Source organism: Mesoplodon mirus (genome assembly GCF_964341445.2).
Source record: "Mesoplodon mirus genome assembly, chromosome: 5".
Lineage (NCBI taxonomy): Eukaryota > Metazoa > Chordata > Mammalia > Artiodactyla > Ziphiidae > Mesoplodon > Mesoplodon mirus.
In genome coordinates this window covers 141,878,905-141,896,572 of record NC_138980.1, presented here as the reverse complement: position 1 = coordinate 141,896,572, position 17,668 = coordinate 141,878,905, and the positions used below count along the sequence as shown (strand labels likewise).

The window sequence follows — 17,668 nt, the reverse complement described above, 5'->3', positions numbered from 1 at the left end:
TGTGAATGTCTTCAGCACTCATTAATAAAGCTGCTCTCTAGCTTCCTCCATTTGACAGGCTCCAGAATTCAGCCGTGAGCAAGGGCACCATTTTTGCTCTCCAGATAACCCATGCCCACACTTTTGACATCTAACTCATGCCTATATTTTTACTTCTTGGGCAATTTTCTCCAGTTGAAAGCAAGAGAGAGATACAGCAGAAGGGAAAGTCAGAGAGCCTCCAGTGAGAAGGATTTGACACACGTTGCTGGCTTTGATACATAGGGGTCCAAATGCAAGGACCAGAGTGACATCTCTAGGAGCAAAGACAAGTACCTGGCTTGCAGCAAGCCAGGAAATGGGAACCTCTGTCTTGCAATCATAAGGAACTGGATTCTCCCAACAATCAGACTGAGTTTGGAAATGGAGTCCTCCCAGAGCCTCTAAATAAGAACCCGGCCAACACCTTGATTTCCTAGAAATCCAGAGCAGAGAACCCAGCTTAACCATCTCTGACCTACAGAATTGTGAGATAATAAATTTATGTTGTTTTAAGCACTAAGTTTATGGTAATTTGTTATAGCGGCGATAGAAAATACAAACAGATAACTATAGTGTTCATCATGTAACAGGTACTGTGTCAAGCATTTGAGATGCATCACCTCAATCAATCGCACAACTTCCATTGTCCCAGTTTCAAAACTGAGGAATGCGGCCCACTCACAGACTCAGGTCACCCAGCTGGCCCATCCTAGCAGGGCCAGGATAGCAACCATCCATCTCTATTTGACTGCAGAACCCTTGACCATTTCTATACAATGGTCAATTGTTGCTATTCAATAATAATATGTAGGGACTTCCCTGGTGATGCAGTGGTTAAGAATCCACCTGCCAGACTCCCCTGGTGGTGCAGTGGTTAAGAATCTACCTGCCAATGCAGGGGACACGGGTTCGAGCTCTGGTCCGGGAAGATCCCACATGCTGCGGAGTAACTAAGCCCGTGCGCCACAACTACTGAGCCTGCGCTCTAGAGCCCACGAGCCACAACCACTGAAGCCTGCGTGCCTAGAGCCTGTGCTCTGCAACAGAGAAGCCACCGCAATGAGAAGCCCGCGCACTGCAACAAAGAGTAGCCCTGCTCGCTGCAACTAGAGAAAGCCCAAGCACAGCAACGAAGACCCAATGCAGCCAAAAATAAATAAATAAATAATAAACAAATAAATAAATTTATTTAAAAAATAATAATGTCTAGAGGATCCAAGTTTTAAATACACACAAACATACTTATGCACTCACATATGTATATACATTAAAAATTTCTGAAAGGAAATACACCAAAATATTCAGAATAGTATCTTTAGTTGTTAGGATTACCACTTGTTACTTCACTGTACTTTCATTACCACTTGTTACTTCATTGTATTTACAATGAGTATATTTTCCTTGCATAAAATTTTTATTTCCATTTTTTTAGTTAAAAGATGAAGATGAAATTTATTAAGGAGAATCCAACCAGAGTACCAATCACTTCCTTCATCTTATTCCCAGAGGCTCGCACACTCAAAGACTCTCATCACATACCCAGGCCTCAGGCTCCAGCTGCAGCACCACTCTGAGTGCTTCCTTCCCTTTCAGGCTCCCAGGTCCCCAAGGGAGGCCGAGAACTATCCTGGGCCCTCTCTCAGGATGGAAGCCCACCTACTCCCTGCTGGGGAGGCCAAGATCTGGTGTCAGGGTCTGAGGGACACATTCCTCCTGTATTTTCTCTTTAGGCTTCCCTATATTACTGAGACCAACTAAACCTCTGTGACAGATACTGTTAGTTAGATAGGGTAAGAGCTTTTCCCAACTCCCTTCTCTCTTGCCTACCTCTCACTATAGTGGCTAGGAGAGTGAGAAACTAGATTCCCAGCCTCCCTTGAAAGTAGGGGTAACTGTGTGGCTCAGGTCTGATTATGAGACTTGAGTGAAAGTCCACCTGGGGGTTTTTTGGCAGAGTTTTTGTCTTCCCTTTCAATCTGTGAAACCTTGTACTCTTTATTTTTATCTTGAATGCAGACATGATGTCTGGAGCTACAGCAGTAACCTTATGGTCATGACACATTGAGCATGAGGACAAACTGCTAACAAGTTAGGGGGGCATAAAGTAGAAAGATAAAGTCTGGTTCGTTGATAGCATCATTAGCAGCCAAAACAAATGTTAGCAACTCCTGTCTCAACTTATTATGTGTTAAAAATAAACCCTTATCTTAAAATTCGAGTAAACTCCATTCCTATCTCAACTGCCTGGCACAGACTTTATAGTACTGGTGCTCTTTTCTGTGAGATGCAAAGATGAGAGAGAGAGAACAAGGGAGAGGGGAGAAGGAAGAACTAATTTGGGGAAACCTGTTTGTGAGTGTTTTCAACATGTAGGTGGCTTCAAGCCCCTAATTTTGTCCCATAAATCCCTATGCTGAAACCAAGACATCATGCTTGTCGCTTATGACACAGATTTCAGCCCACAGCGTCTACTTCAAGGAGGACACAGTAAGATTAACAGATTAGATTCAGTCATGTGACCTACAGGATCACGCAGCTGATGATTCTTGCTCCAAATAATTTTTTTCATGAATAAGTAATAAAATAAATGTTAAAAAAAAAAGAATTCTGAACTATCCAGTGTATTTTTTAAGAGTCCATTTGTTAGACAAAGTATGAGGAAATGTGCTCTATTTTATCACTTTCTTGTTTGTTTTCAAAATGGCCATTTAAATACAGATAACAGTTACCCAGGACAAACTGGAGAAGCAGGTTCCGCCAGCCTGCCCAGCTCACCTGTAACCTGATCTCTCCATTCAGATGGCATTTGGATGGCAGAACCAGCAATGTGGTGTTAACAGGGTTGGACACTTGCCCATGCTGAGCCCCCAAACGCAAGAAGCAGCCCTCTTGTTGAGAACTGTGGAGGTTAGGACAAATCACGACTTGACATATTATACTAACAAAACTTCACAACAGAGTAGAAAAAGGAAGCCCACGCAAAAGGGGATAAAGAAAAGGCAAAGCGAAGGCACCATATAACACCTAAGTTTTTCTTAGAAGATGAAGCCAAGAAATATAAAACATGAATGTGTACCCCAATTTTATCCATGGAATTCAAATAGATAGTTTTACTTTTACCAAGGTTTCCACACTTGGTTTCTGCCCCCCCAAAAATATGAACACCCTAAAATATGCACATTCTTTTCCATGTGGGATGTACCATTTTCTTAAAACAATGTGTGTTTCTTACTAAGTTTGCTTTTTCTGTGGTTATTCTGTCTAGACAAATAAAACTATACATAATTAATATAAACATTTATCATAAATCTTACAAAATTATGTAAATGATCATTACAAACAAACGTGTTTAGCACCTATTTTGTCAATAACCCATCGACTCTGAGAATCTTCACTTTCCTCTGTTTTTTTGCCTGCCCTAAGACAAGGGTTTAGGAATTCCTAACCCTAACCTCTCCTAATTTTTTATTCTGGCAGCTAAAATGAAAGATTCCAACAGTAACAAAATTAAGTGATCAGGGGAAGTGAGTGACGTATTGAAACGTTCACCCAGAGACCTGGCCTCTGGACCTACAATCTTTAAAAGACTAGCGAGAGCACTCGGAAGGTTCCCATGACGCTTCTTTTTGTAGAAAATTGCTTAACTTCTTAGAGCCCCCTTTTGCTTCGTATGAAAGTAGGGCATTATTATAATTATAAAATACTTAAGTGGTTTTTAGGTTCCTTCCAGCTCTAAAAAGTACGTAATTCAAAGCTGCTAAAAATAAATACTTTAAAAATTGACTGTGATATATAAGCGTATGTATACATATGCACGCACACACACACACACATACACACACGGTTTCGCTGTGAAAAGGGGAGGGACCACACAGTATTTTGTACCAGAATTTTACAGTGCATCGGTATCAAAACGTTTTTGTTCCTGAAAAAAAAAGTTTCAGGCTGGCGTCGGCCCTGCAAGTGGAGTTCTTCTGAGAAACCAGGTTTCAGCTATTCCCGTTTAGCCTCCAGGCGCTTCAGTTTGGATAGAGGGCAGTGTTTCGGAGGACCACATCCCAGCTCAACTGGGGACCCAGCGGAATTTGTAACCCCCGTTGGCTGTCCGGATGGTGAAGGCATTGCCCTGGGGGAAAGCGAGGGTACGGATGGTGCTGTGGCTGCGGATGGAGGTGCTGAAGGAGCCGCCCTCCTCCAGCTCACTGTGGCTCAGGTTCAGCGCGCTCCGGCTGCAGTCTGTGCGCAGCCCCCGGAAGGCGCCGTGCAGGTTCCCAGGCCTGCCGTCCGTGCTCGGGGGCTCGGGCTGCAGCCGGAGCCGCTTGGGATCGCGGCTCTGCAGCGCTTCATCGCAGCGCTCGGAAATCTCCCTCAGGATAGCGTCCACTTCCGCGCAATCCTGCCCCGCAGCGCTGAACAACTCCTCCAGGCTCCTTTTGGAAGTCGCCTTGAGCGGGATGGACTCGGCTGCCGCCCCGAAATCCCGGGACTGTGTGATCATCAGCTTCTACAAAAAGATGGGGAGGAGCGCCACCCTGGGGCCAGCCGGACTCGCCTCGTGCTGGGCGCTCAAAGGAGACCTGGGCGCACTTCGAACTGCGCGACTCGGCCGACTTAGGCAACGCCTGCAAGTGACTCAGAGAGCTCCCAGCGGTCCTCTCCGTTCCCCGACCCCCGCCGGCTCCCAACACGGGGAGCTGGGTGGGAGGTGCACAGAACATTTCCGACTTCCTGCAGTGTTCTACACGCGCGCGCCCCACTTACATCCAGCACCGAGGCCAGGTGCCGTGTCCGACTGGCGAGTTCCTTCAGTTGCACGTTCCGCTCCTTCAGTGAGGCGATCTCCTCCTGTTTCTGGGTCAACGTCACGTGCAGCTGCAGGAGGAGACCCAAACATTCAGCGATAGGCTACCGTGCTCGGTCTCGTCTGTACAGTCTGCATAAATTGAACCCAGATCCTAACGTCTAATTAGAAACTGGGGCCCCAAGGACGTTTACACTGGTGAGAATGATAATTTGATTGATTGATTGATTGATTGATTGATTGATTTTTACAGAGCACTTAGACAAAATATTTCTCAGTTAATCCTCAGTGTAGCGGTGAGGAGTGCTGACTTGGGCAACAGGCAGATATAGAAGTTCAACCTTCTTGTAAGTCAGTTTCCTTATCTGTAAAATGGGGCTGGTAAAAGTATCTAGCTCAATGGCTGTAATTAATGGGGAAAGTAAATAGGTAAGCACAATACCAGGCATATAGAAAGCCTTCAATAAATATTGGTGGCCCTATTAAAAATCTGGTGGGTAAGATCATTCCCACTTAGTGACGTTGTAAACTGAGGTAGAGCCAGTGGAGCAACAGCAGCTACGTAAACTCGTCCACTGCTTTTAACGTCCAAGGGGGCTCATTCCCGCTCCTGCAACCCCACTTCCTCCCGGAGCCCCATACCCTGCCCCCGCCCCAAGGACTCCTGGACGCCAGCCCAGTGTCCCTACTTGGTTATTCTCCACGAGTGCGTCCCCCAACGCCCTCTGGTGATGGTCGGCCACCTCCTTCCAGTACTGCTCTGGCGGGGGCACGTCGGGAGGGCGCAGCGGCGGTGACTGCAAGGCTTGTGGGGAGAGACAGGGACCAAACGGCAGTACGTCGCAAGGAGAGAAGGGGAAGTCTCCGCCCGCCAGGGGAGGCGACATCAAAGAGGATGAGTCTGATGAAGAGGAAGAGAGGGAGCTGGGTTTGCAGCCTCAGACTCGCGCCCAGCTAACGGCAGGGACAAAATATCACGCGGGTATAGGGTTTACGTGATTTTTGTTTATTAATAAAGCACCCCTCACTCTGCAATCCCTACGATCCCCAGGCTCTTCCTGATATCCTGTACATACACAGCAGGCGCTCAATAAATGCCTGTTGAGATGATCTGAACTGAATTTCCACGGTGGCCAGGGCAAACTTGCCTGAAGTCACACAAATGCACTACTCTGCACACTCCTGTCACTCAGCGTCTTCCAGACCACGTCACAGCGTAGGGTTCTCTCTCCCAGAACTCACACGGGCAAACTGAGAAAGCGCTATAGATCCAGCGACTCATCTCCAGTAGGAAAGGGGGGGGGGCTAAATATGGATGAGCCAGACCCTTTGATGAGTTGCTGGCGAGTCGTTGACAGGTACAGGGTTTACCACTTTCAGGACCACGAAATCCGAACTAGTCAGATTTGAGGGGTGAGGACACCCCCGCCGTTACTGATTGAACTGCAAAGAGATTGCACTTGCCTGCAATGAGCTCATCCACGGTGTCTCTGAAATCCTGCAGATCGAAGTCCGCTGCCGTTTGCTGGGAGTGGTTCTGAAACAAACCAGAGGTACAAACTAGTTAATGTTGAGCCTGGCGGGTCTGGAACACTTCCTAGACCGACAGTTAACCTCCCGGGCTCGATGGCAGGTCTGCATGCACTCGCGTTCGCAGCGGAAACTTGTACCTGAAAATCAAAGCCCTGCCCGAGACACGGAATCCAGCAGGCTTGCACTGCCATGGTGGGGAGAAGGACGCACGAAGCGGGGACCCGGTCGCGAGGGTCCTGCCGGGCGCTGAAACTGCGCGCTGCTGCGCCGCGCGTCGGTCCTTCTGCGCGCAGCACAGCCGCCCCGCGCCCGGCCTCTGGCAGATGGCACAGTCCGGCGCCGCCTCATTGGCCGGTCACCAGCCAACCAGGCGCGTCGCTAGTGCGCCCGCAGACCTTCAGCCCCGACTTACCTCCCACAGACCAAGGAGCCACAGCTCTAAGAGCTGGGAGCATGGCGTACGGACACGCCGTCCTTCCTCCCAAGACCCGCCAGCGTGCGGAGGCATCCAAAGCAGTAACTCGAGTCCACATATCCCGCCAAGGCTCAGTCACAACTAAACCACCTCTCCCCACACAGAAAGAGAAAAGGTAGGCTAAGATATAAGGGACCAGGGATGCTGTGGAAAGTGCTTCTGTTCAGCACGCAGCAGGCGTGGCCCCTCTTGCTCTTCCGTTTCTCAAAAAGTTGGAGTTGACTTTTCACGTACGGCGTGATGCATCTCCAGCATCTTGGACTGGACACTCTCCTGGGTTCCTGCAATGTGCCTGGGTGCGTGAGACGGAAGGACACTGTAAAAGGCTGGTGACCAGGAAACTTCTTATTCTCTTAATTCGTGCACAGAGTTGACACAAACTTTTACATCGAGTCTCTCTGTTAATTCTCACACCAATGTAGGAAGTAGGCAGGGCCCAGGAAGTGACTCCTCCCATGATGGAGAAGCTGAAGCTCAGAGAAATTGCGTTGTCGAAAGCCACCCAGCTCTGAAATAGTAAAACTGGAGCTTCTGCCCCAGAATGCTGGTGCCTATTTCAGTCCTCTTTCCTCTATACCTCATTGCCTCTAGCTTTTATTTCTCTTTTAGGAAAGCCTGGCTTCCAATGAAGACAGTTCTGGGAAGGGGAAAGAAGCCTCTCAAGGAGCATGGTGTGAGGGGTGCGTCCAGTATGCCCATCAGAAATATCTATTCTACTGATTCCACTATTATCAATTGTTTTATTCCTTTGGGTTAATCATATTCTTCTCCCAAACACCCTTCTTTACTATTCAAATACTTCTGAGAAGAGGAACTTATTCTGACTCTAACTTCGAAGAATGTACAAGTATCAGTTTCCTTCAGGGAGGAGAGCTTCAACCAGGGAGACCTCTAGTACCAGTTGAGAACTGAGTCTGTAAGGGGAAGGGAGCTTAGAAAGGAAAGACTGAGGGCCCCAGACAAATCCTGAAGCACAAGTACTCCCCTGGTTGAAGGAGTCAGAAATGAGACATTTCCCAAGGGCTCAAAGGTCTCCCTCAGTAGAGAAAAGCCCTTACCATGAGGAGACTAGAGGCCAACTCTCAGGGACGGCCACCCAGGAAATGCTTCCTCCTGTGCTATCCCAGGTCTTAGCCCATTCTGGACCTCAAACACTTCTAGAGCACTTCCTCTCTCTGTCCACTTTCCCCAGCAGGAAGGAGAAATATAACCAGTGTGCACTGGCCAGGGGGTTCCCCCACAGAATCTTCCCCTAGGGATATATCTCCTTCTGTACCAGTTCTGCCTTCCCGCGGGGAAAATCCTGGACCTCTTGCTTGGGCCATCGGGCATGAGCTGTCCTTGAAACTGTGAATCTTGTCTTCCCAATTAGGTAAAAACCTGGCATTTCTCCAACAAAAACAGCAGCCAAAAAACAAAAACGAAACAAAACCAAAAAACTTAACGCAGAGCATGATGTCAAATTTAAGCTCTGTATACATAAGCAAAAATTCAGCAAGAGCCTGTTTGGTTTTGTTGTTGTTGTTTGGTATGGTTTGGTTTGGGTTTTTTTCTTGCAAAATAAACATGTTGGAGAAAGGGCACGATGTAGCCCTCTGGGTCCGTTGAAAGATGCTCATGTATTGTCTTTTTTCATTTGAGCATCCAGACCCTAAAAGAACAGGAGAATGGCCTTTGCAGGGCAATTCCCACTTTTACCTGTTGCCTTCACAATCTCTGCTCTCAGTTGCCACCTACCCTGAGTCTCCCTAGGCTCTATCCCAATTCGAAGAGGCACTTAGAGAGGCCCTGGGAAGCTTCGCTCCACCACCCCAACCCCAGTTCTAGGAGGTGGTCATTTCCTCTGGAGAGTTCTGTACTTGGTCTGTTCCCGTGAAACCTCATATCCCCAGCACCTGCTGCCAGGAACCTGGAACTGGCACCCTTCCTGGAGGTTGCATTTAGCTACTCATATCCATTCATATGCATCGGTGGATGCCTTCATATCCATCGATGAGGCAGGCTTCTGGCCTCCCAGACACCAGTGCTGGGAGGTACCATCATCTGGCTGGGGAGTCTCAGTCCTAGCAAGTGGTAGAAGTGGGATGCAAGTAAGAAGATAGGTTTTTGGGGGGAAATGCCTCTTTGCCCCATGGGAGTAAGTGACAGCAGCCTTTGCAGGGGGCGAAAAGGACTTTTATAAAGTGCCCAACTGCTGAAGGGCCATCTCTGTAGAGAGCAACGTTTTCAGTCAGATTTCTTTGAGTCCTTTGTCACTCTTCCCACTTCCTCCAAATGTAAATTCTCTTCGTTTTTTCCAGTCTTGATCGAGAAGTTATTCTCCGATCTCCACACTCCTTAGACATCCAGGGAATGAAAATGGTTAATGAATGGCCGGGAAAGGCATGTTGGGAGAACAGATAGGTGCCCAGAGAGCAACTTTGCTCCCATCTACCCACCTGGTCCCTCAGTGCGCAATCTCCACGTTGCTTTATCGCAGCTCCAAGGAATAGATGGGGAGGGGAATGGGAGACCCGTCTGGCAGGGGAGCCCTCCAGATGAGCTTCCCTGTACAGAGCTGGTCAAAACAGTTCTGAGAATGCAGCCACCGTTAACATACTAGGAGGGAGGAGGAAGTTCTAATCCTCGAGCCTTGGATTTCTGCAGGACATCTCCCCCCGCTAGCCAGATGTGCCTGCGCTCCCCACCCAAAAGGATTCTTTGAGCAAACTCGAGAACTGACTCCCGAATCGAAGTTTGGGCTTCGATAGGCCGCGAGTTTCCACCAGGAGAGGTACCTGTGAGGCGGCCGAACTACCACTAGGCGGCGCGTCGGACCCGAGTAACGAGGAGCAGTCAGCGAGGTCCTGCAGGTCTATGGTGGTGAGGACTGCGTGGGGAGAACCGGAGACACGCGCCGGGCGGACCCTAAGCCTCCCCGTAAGGGCTCGCCGCTGGCATCGCCGCCAGGACTCCGAAACCCCCGGGAGAAAAGCTGTTCTGAGCCCCGCGCGCCCCACCCACCTGGCGCGGGGAACCCGAGGGGTCGCGCAGGGACCACCGGTATCACCTGGCAGCGCAGCGGGCTCGGCGTCTGGGGGATCCTCGTACACCGACACCGGGCTGCTGCCGCTGCTACCGAGAAAGAGCTTCCGCGCAGGGGCGAACTAGCCGGGCACAGAAACGGTGAGCGCGGGTCAGCCCTCACTGCCGGGAGCGTGAGGACCCTGCCCGGCTCCGTCCCGCGGCCCCACCTTCCTCTCCAGCTTCCCGGGCTTGCCGAACTGCCGGCCTCGCGGATCCAGCATCCTATTGGGGCAAATGCTGTCGAAGGCCCGGCGACCCGCCGCGGTGCCCCTGCACGCTTGCATCCTGCCTCCCCGCCCGCTTCAGGCCTGGAGCCCCGCGTCGACTGCTCGGAGGCGGCGGCCGGGCCGGGATGGCGACCCCACACCCAGCGCTCCAGAGGCTCTGAAGCCGGCCGGAAGTCGGGGAGGCGCGCGGCCGGGGTGGGGCTCAGGGGCGACTGTGAAGGTGCGGAGGGAAGGCGGGGTGGAGTAGGAGGACCGCCGCGCGGGAGGGGCGGCTCGCGCCTGAGCGCCAGTGGTGGCGCCTTCAGCCCCGGACAATCTGTGCGCGGGCGGAGGCGTTAAAACCCAACCTGGCAACGCGGCTTCCCCCGGGAGCCGCGAGCGCGGGGCCCGGGCCCGCGAGCGCTCTTTTGGCTAGCGTTGGCGCCGCAGCCTCCCGGCCACGCCATAGGAAGGGAGAGGAGGGGAGGATAACCCCTACTGGTCCCTAACGCTGGGTACCGCCTTTCCGCGTACGGACAGCGGGAATATGGAAAAGTTAACGATTCTTATTTCATTTTCTTCCCACGCCAGCCACAAGGCACGAAACAAACTTGGAGTGTCAACTGCCAAAGTCAGACCCCGGCATTTGCCCCGCCATGTAAGGTTTGCTGGGGATGTATTGTAGAAGTCCAGCAGGGACTCCCCAGAACAGCCCCAGATTACAGAAGTCCCCAAGGCTAGGGAGCCCTCCTGGGTTTGACATCCACTTGGTCTGATGCCTAGAGCCCCGCTCCGTACCCCTACCCCTACCCCGCACTTTCTCAGGCAGCAGCACCTGAGCACAGCCTTTAAAAGAGAGGGTCACACATGTCCACAGTGGACAGCCCCAAATCCCCAAAACCCGGTCTCTTCCCCGGAAGCCTCAGCTACCGCTCGAGGCATTTGGTCACTCTCTGTACAACCGGCCTTGCTTGCTCAGCCAGAGTCTTCGCTCCTCTTCCCAAGCCGGAAGCCTCTCCCAGGAAGGGGCATCTCTAGATCCTTGGGTGAGGGGTCTCTTTCAGGACCACTCTTATATCCATACGGTTTGAACAATCATCTGAAATTGAAATCCTTGTGACCCCCTATTGGGCACTTTAAATTGGTGCCTTACACCTCATAGGAGTAGTGAAAGATCCTCTTTTATTTGCATCTATTATCTGGATTAATAAACAAGATCCCCCTAACAGTGATGGAAAGCAATCCAATGATATAGTTATAGACTTAGAGACTCTCTGAACCATCTATAGATGCAGGAACCAGTGATTTCAGCCAGCTAGAGTTGGTGTGGTGTCGCTGATGGTGAGGAAGAAGCTCTGGCTTTAGAGTCGGAACCCAGGCTCCACCAGATACCTGAACCCCAGTTCTTTTGGAAACACATAACACTAACTTCAGAGGAGTTGCTGTGAAGATGAGATTGTTTATGTAATGCGACTGGTGCTTGGTGTGGATAAATCAATGTTGCTGTTTTGAGGCGCCTTTTCAGCTGCACCTCCAGGCTCCCACAGCCTCTTGCTGGCTTTGTCTCTTACTTCCTCTGGTTCCTGAGTAGCCTAGCCACTAGTCAGTCCATTCCCCATCCCTACCCTTAATGACTTCCCAGTCTGTAAAAGGAGTGGGGAAGCTCTTAGCTGAGTTTTGGGGGATCTCTACACATGGCAAGATCCAAAACAGGCCCATTTTCCATCAATGAGTTCCACACTGGAGTAGAAAAATATGGGCATTGTGCATAAAAATGTACAGTAGATTGTGGCAACAGGAGCTGGAATAGCATGATTACATGATTCCTGGTCTGGATGATTCTGGAACCAAATCCCCCATATCAATCTTAGCTGAGTAAATGCTGGTGAAGACAACTCCCCCCAAAATCACTTTTGCAGAGGTACCCCATGCCTTAATAGCCAGGCTGAGAGCTCCAGATATTTTGGAACTTGGAACAGGTGATATGATTTTCCTCCTCCTTTTCACCATCACAGACCAGCTTTTCCTCAAACAGCTCGGGGATCACCACTTCCCTCTCCCTGAGCCAAGGAGGAGAAAGTTCCTAGAGAGCTTAGCATAACAACATATCAGGAGAGAAGGGCTCGTAAGGGGCTCCTGTCTCTGGAGAGTACTTGGGTTCACAAGAAGTGCAAGGAAATTTCTCTAAGTATGTTTTGAGTTTGCTTTTTATTTGTGCCATTTGTCATACATTTAGATTTATTCTAAATGCAGTAGAACATGACTGAGTTTATTCCGCCAAAACTTTATTTTTTCAACCATACAGAAAATTTGAAAAACACAGTACAATGAACAACAGTAGCATTAACATTTTCCTGTATTTGCTTTATCTCTATTTTTTCACCAAGTTTTTTTTATCTGTGTAACTCCTCCCCCACACCCCATCATTGTGCAGGCTGCCACCAGCCTTTTTTTTTTTTTTTTTTTTTTTTGGACTGCCTTGGGTCTTTGTTGCTGCCCGCAGGCTTTTCTCTAGTTGCCACAAGCTGGGGCTATTCTTCGTTGGTGTCCGGGCTTCTCATTGGGTGGCTTCTCTTGTTGCAGAGCACGGGCTCTAGGCTAGCGGGCTTCAGTAGGTGCAGCACACGGGCTCTAGAGCGCAGGCTCAGTAGTTGTGGCACACGGGCTTAGTTGCTCCGCGGCATGTGGGATCTTCCCGGACCAGGGCTCGAACCCGTGTCCCCTGCACTGGCAGGCAGATTCTTAACCACTGCGCCACCAGGGAAGCCCCTAGCCTTCTTGAAGACTTGCTATGTGCCAGGCAGGACCTGTGCTGAGGGGTTTGTAGAGAACATCTCATTAAATCCATACCTCAACACTACCAGGTAAATGCTACTGTTACTCTCATTTTTACAGAAAAGACTTAAGCATAGACATGTGACTTGCTTAAGGTCACACAGCAAATTGACTCCAGAGTCCAAGTGTTTAAGCACTACTTTATACTGCCTCATAGCGATCTCATTTAAGCTTCATAATAGCCCCGCTATCAGTTGGCGATTGGGCTCAGAGAGGTTAATTTGCTGGAGGTTACAGATTTAGGGTCTACAGCAGATTCACAACAGTGAGAATGAAGATGATGGGACAGCTGTGGAGTCACAGAACTCCAGCAAGCCTCTGTCGCATTTCTTGACTCACTTTTCCTATCTGTAAAATGACTCCTGTAACATGACTAGAGGCAAGGACTGTACTGGCTCTCCAAATATGTTCTCCATAGTCCCTACTAAATGGAGGGCACTGAACAGATCACTTGTCCCACACTTACCTTGGGAAGAGAGGTGTTTTTTTTTTTTTTTTTTTGAGCATTTCCAGAAACCTGTAAGTGGAGGAAACTGAGCATGTGGCAAAGGGTGGAACTCTGGACTCAGATCACCTGCCTCAAATCCTGGCTGCTCCACTGTTGTTTAACCTCTCTGCGGCCCAGTGTCCTTCTCTGAAAAATGGGATAATAGACTCTGCCTCGTAGAACTGTTGAAGGATTGAAATAATGAATGCTGAACACTGTGCCTGGTACACGTAAGCACTCAATGATAGCCATGATTACTATTGCACCATTGTTACCATGGGCTCATACATAGTAGGTGTAAAACAAGAGAGAACTGTTCAACCATGTGATTGCAGGATAAATTGACTCAATTTGCAATGGCCATAACTGCCTGCAAAGCCTTCAATTTCCCACATCTGGCAGTTGTCAGGGTAACTCTTGGTTGCCCTAGCTAGTGGGACTGTGCAGTCCCCAAAGCTTCTCAGCCTGGGATCTTCTGCACCAGCAGTGTGCCCCCTGGTCCCGCTAGACAACATGGACTGCTGTGGGTTCTTTTCAGCCTCACACCCCACCCTCACCCTTTGAACCTCTAGGAGTGAGCAGTCCTCAGCCTCCTAACAAGGTCACCAGTTACAGGCCAACAAGTGACCCTGACTCGCCTTGTAACTGGAACCTCAGTCTACAGGAACCTCTCCAGACCTGGTGTTCCCAAACAGAGATGCCTGGGGGGGAGGGAGGAACCCTGCATGGTTACTGACCGCCTCTATTCCCGGATTGCCTTCACCGTCCCTCTTCGTGGACAAACACTCACATTGGTAGAATTCAGACAAACCACCACAGACAGCCTGTTTATTGGGGAAAGATTCGTCTCTTCTCTCGTGTGCTGTTAGCAAAATAAATAAACAATGAAACCCCACAATCGTACACTATTTACAACCTGCAGGATGACCTGGTGACCAACTGGGAGGCCTGAACCCTTCTCTGTGGGCCAATACTGCACTCTTTCAGAGCAATGGGAGAGGTCCAGCAGCCAGGCCAGGGGATCAAAGGAGACCAAGGGTCTACTTCATTTCAAGCTCGGGGACAGGCTGCACTTCTTGCAGATCTGGAGGGGCAGCATGTGAGTCAGGGACGTTCTGTTTATGGCCACCAGTAGCTGCAGTTTGCCCAGGCAGTCCTGCAGCGCCGCCTCAGGGTGCCCGCCCAGGCGCAAGTCCATCGGGCGAGGGAGCTGCAGCATACGGTCTGCCAACGCCAGGCAACAGATGGCCAGCAGGGAGGGGGTGTAGCTGGTGAAAGCGTAGTCAGCCAGGCTCAGCTCCGCCACCCCGCGCGCCAGGGCTTGCGCTTCCAGGGCTTCGGAGACCTCTGCCTGCCCGGCCTCCACGCGTGCGTGCGTGAAATGCTCCAGGAAGAAGCTGATGGTCGGCGCGTCCAGGCTGAAGTGCAGTTTGTGCAGCACGATGCACTCGAGGTTGCAGAGCTGCTGCCGGGAGAAGGCGCCGCAGCACAGGGCCAGGAGCTGCTTCACGCGCGGCGGGTGTACCTCCACCTGTAACACAGGGGCGCTCATCCCTCGCTGCGCAGCACCCAGGGCCGGAGGCCCACCCAGTCTCACACTCGGGAGAAAACCAGGACTTCCCCCATCCCTGCCAGCGAGATATTTGGGGCTTCGCCTCTCCATACTTCCACTGTAATCATCTGGGGTGTACTTCCAGCGCAACGCTGAAAACAGGTTTGAGAAATTTTGAAGTTTTTTTTTTTTTTCGGAGACTAGAATAGAGGGGCTAGAGAGAGCTGTTGATACGCGGCCTATTTCTTTGGGGGCTGGGTGAAAGGACTGTTCGTTTTGGGGGGAATTCTGTAGTTAAGGCTGTGGAGTATGTATGTTTGCAAAACGAGTTCAGGGAACCCAGCACTCAGCCGTGTGCACTGAAAAGCCGGGCGGCCAGACAGCGGCCGGGAGTCTGGCTGCCCCCCAGACCCCGCGTGGAGGTACCTGTTTGCAAGCGATGAGCAGGGACGTGACCCCGAGCAGCTGGAAGCAGTCTGCAGCCACAGGCGTAGTGATAAGAAAGCGGTCCAGAGTGTTCACCGTCAGGCACAGCGACTCGAAGGAGAGGCCGAACTGGTGGTGCACGGGGATTAGCCAGCTGAGCAGCTTACAGCGGGATTCCGCCGTTACCTGCCGGAGGGAGGAGGGAGGCGGGCCAGCTGAGCCTAGGGCTGAGAGCGGCTGGAAGGGACAGGGCACGAAGACCTAAGGAGCGTCCCCGGAGGGAGGCAGGAAACAGAGGAAAAACCTAAAGGCGCTGGAAAAGGAAAGAGGTGGGCAGCGCTGCTGTGGAAAAAGCACAGGCAGGGCTAGGAGCCAGGATGCCGGGATTCGTGCCTGGCGCCGTGCCGAGCGCGGATACACGTTACCTCGTGTTAATACTCTCAGCAATCAGTGGGGGCAGAGAGGTCACCACTTTGCAAATGAAGAAACAAGTTTAGGACTGTGAAGTAACTTGCCGGGGTCGGTAGGAGTCTGGACTCGAACCTAGAAACTGTCTTAACTAATCTGCATTCTACCGTGTCCCTGCTAAACAGTTTGGAGACTTCGGGCAGGTCACTTAAGCCGTCCAGGCCCCGCTTTTCTCCATCTGTAAAATGAGGCTGGTGGCCCGGCCCTCCAAAGCCCCTTCCCGCTCGGACCGGGGGCAGAAGTCGGGCTGGCGAGGGCCGGGGCGCCGCGGAGGGCAGACAGAGCAGAAAAGGAGAGAGCCCGGGAGAGGAAGAGTAGCGGCGGTGGAGAGCTGGCTCCACCAGCGCCTCACTTGTGGCTGCCGCGCCAATGACTCCCGCGGGTGGTAGTGGCTTTCCCGCGCCTTGCGGAAGGCGTAGCAGCTCTGACCGTAGTCGCGGAAGGTCTGTAGATCTAGCTGCACCAGCTGCTGGGCAGGACCGGGTAGGGGGCTGCAGCCTCGCGCCGCGGGGCTGTCTGCGCCATCCGAGCCGGAGCTGGGGGACTCGAACAGGTCGCAGACGCCAGAGTCTCCGGGTAGCGGGCACGGGTTCAGCGGCTGCAGCGGCTGCTTCCTCCGGAGGCGTGGGCGCCTGCTCTTCTTCACCGGGGCACGGAGGTTCTGGTCGTCCCGCCTCCCAGCCCGGGCGGCGGGGCTCACGGGGCTGGTGGGGCAGGGGGTCACCATGATGAAGCCGTGTGGCTGTTCTACGACTCCCCGGCTGCGGTTGAGGTGGGCACGCGTGCGCGAGAGTGCAGAAGAGGCCAGGCCTGACCTGCGGCGAGCCCATAAGTACTCTCCCTGCAGGTTCCCTTAGCCACACCCCCGGCTTCTCACTGGCTGAGCCCAGAGCGGCCCGAGAACCGCGCTTTCCCGGCTAAAGACCCGCTCCCGAGCGCGCCGCTGGCACACTCAGCTGCCGGGGTCTGCAAGGGGGAGGAGGAGCTACAGCGCGCAGGGCGCACTCGCGTTGCGCGGCCCGCTCCGTGTGCATCCCTTGTTACCCGGGCAACTGAGCTCGGGTTGCGGCAGGAGCTGAACGCGCACGGCGTGGGGTAGCGGTGGGGTGGGGCGGCAGCTAGGCCAGGTGGACGCCGGATCCAGATGAGGGGATCTAACCGCGCCCGGGAAAGAGATTCCCCTAGGGGACGCCTCCTCGTCCTTGGCCAGATGGTTTTGACAAGTGCGAGCACCTTCTATGCCGGCTGTAACCAGGTCGGTAATTTTGTAAAGGTCCGCTTCCGAGCTCCAAACGAAGGCTCCAGCTAGAATTCTGTCAGCACAGACGTTTTCTTCAGTGACCCATACAAACAATAATTATAATTCAGTTGCGTTTGTGATTTTCGTTTTAGGCAGGACCTGAGGAGCCAGCATCCCTCCTTCCGCCGGGCTGGGGAGCACAGCCTCCGCAGGTTCCTCGATGCTGCTGAGTATCTAGGGGCCAGTCCAGCCAGCCAGCCGGTATTAGTGCTCCAAACAGAAGGCTGCCCGAGGAACCTCCAACAGCAGGTCTGCAGTCCTGTGATATTTTCTCCGCAGTTTTTCCCCAAACCAAGTAAGCTGCAGCGTTTTAAGAACTTATCATTGTTGGAGGGTTGCATTTCTAGCTTTATTAAATTGCTCACCGCCTGCTATGTTCTAGGTCATTAGCTTCTGACCCCCTGCCCCGCGCGGCGCAATCTTTCTCGGTTATTCCCTGCTTCCTGTTTCCGCTGCTTCAAAGTGGAAGTTTCCTTTGAGGAAGCTTCCTTCAGAGGC

At 51.8% G+C, this 17,668-nt stretch overlaps 2 protein-coding genes across 2 annotated transcripts; both read right to left on the bottom strand.

Moving 5' to 3' along the window:
• Window positions 1–4,084: 4,084 nt before the first annotated feature.
• Window positions 4,085–10,180, bottom strand: MCIDAS (multiciliate differentiation and DNA synthesis associated cell cycle protein; the record flags this gene model as incomplete). Its single annotated transcript, XM_082621473.1, has 7 exons — window positions 4,085–4,525; window positions 4,783–4,893; window positions 5,512–5,723; window positions 6,287–6,359; window positions 9,608–9,699; window positions 9,880–9,976; window positions 10,064–10,180. 7 exons carry the CDS (start codon window positions 10,178–10,180, stop codon window positions 4,085–4,087), a joined length of 1,143 nt encoding a protein of 380 aa, XP_082477599.1.
• A 4,289-nt stretch (window positions 10,181–14,469) lies between these two features.
• Window positions 14,470–16,597, bottom strand: CCNO (cyclin O; the record flags this gene model as incomplete). Its single annotated transcript, XM_082622911.1, has 3 exons — window positions 14,470–14,955; window positions 15,403–15,588; window positions 16,223–16,597. The coding sequence occupies 3 exons, from the start codon at window positions 16,595–16,597 to the stop codon at window positions 14,470–14,472; spliced, it is 1,047 nt and encodes a 348-aa protein (XP_082479037.1).
• Between the last annotated feature and the right edge of the window lie 1,071 nt (window positions 16,598–17,668).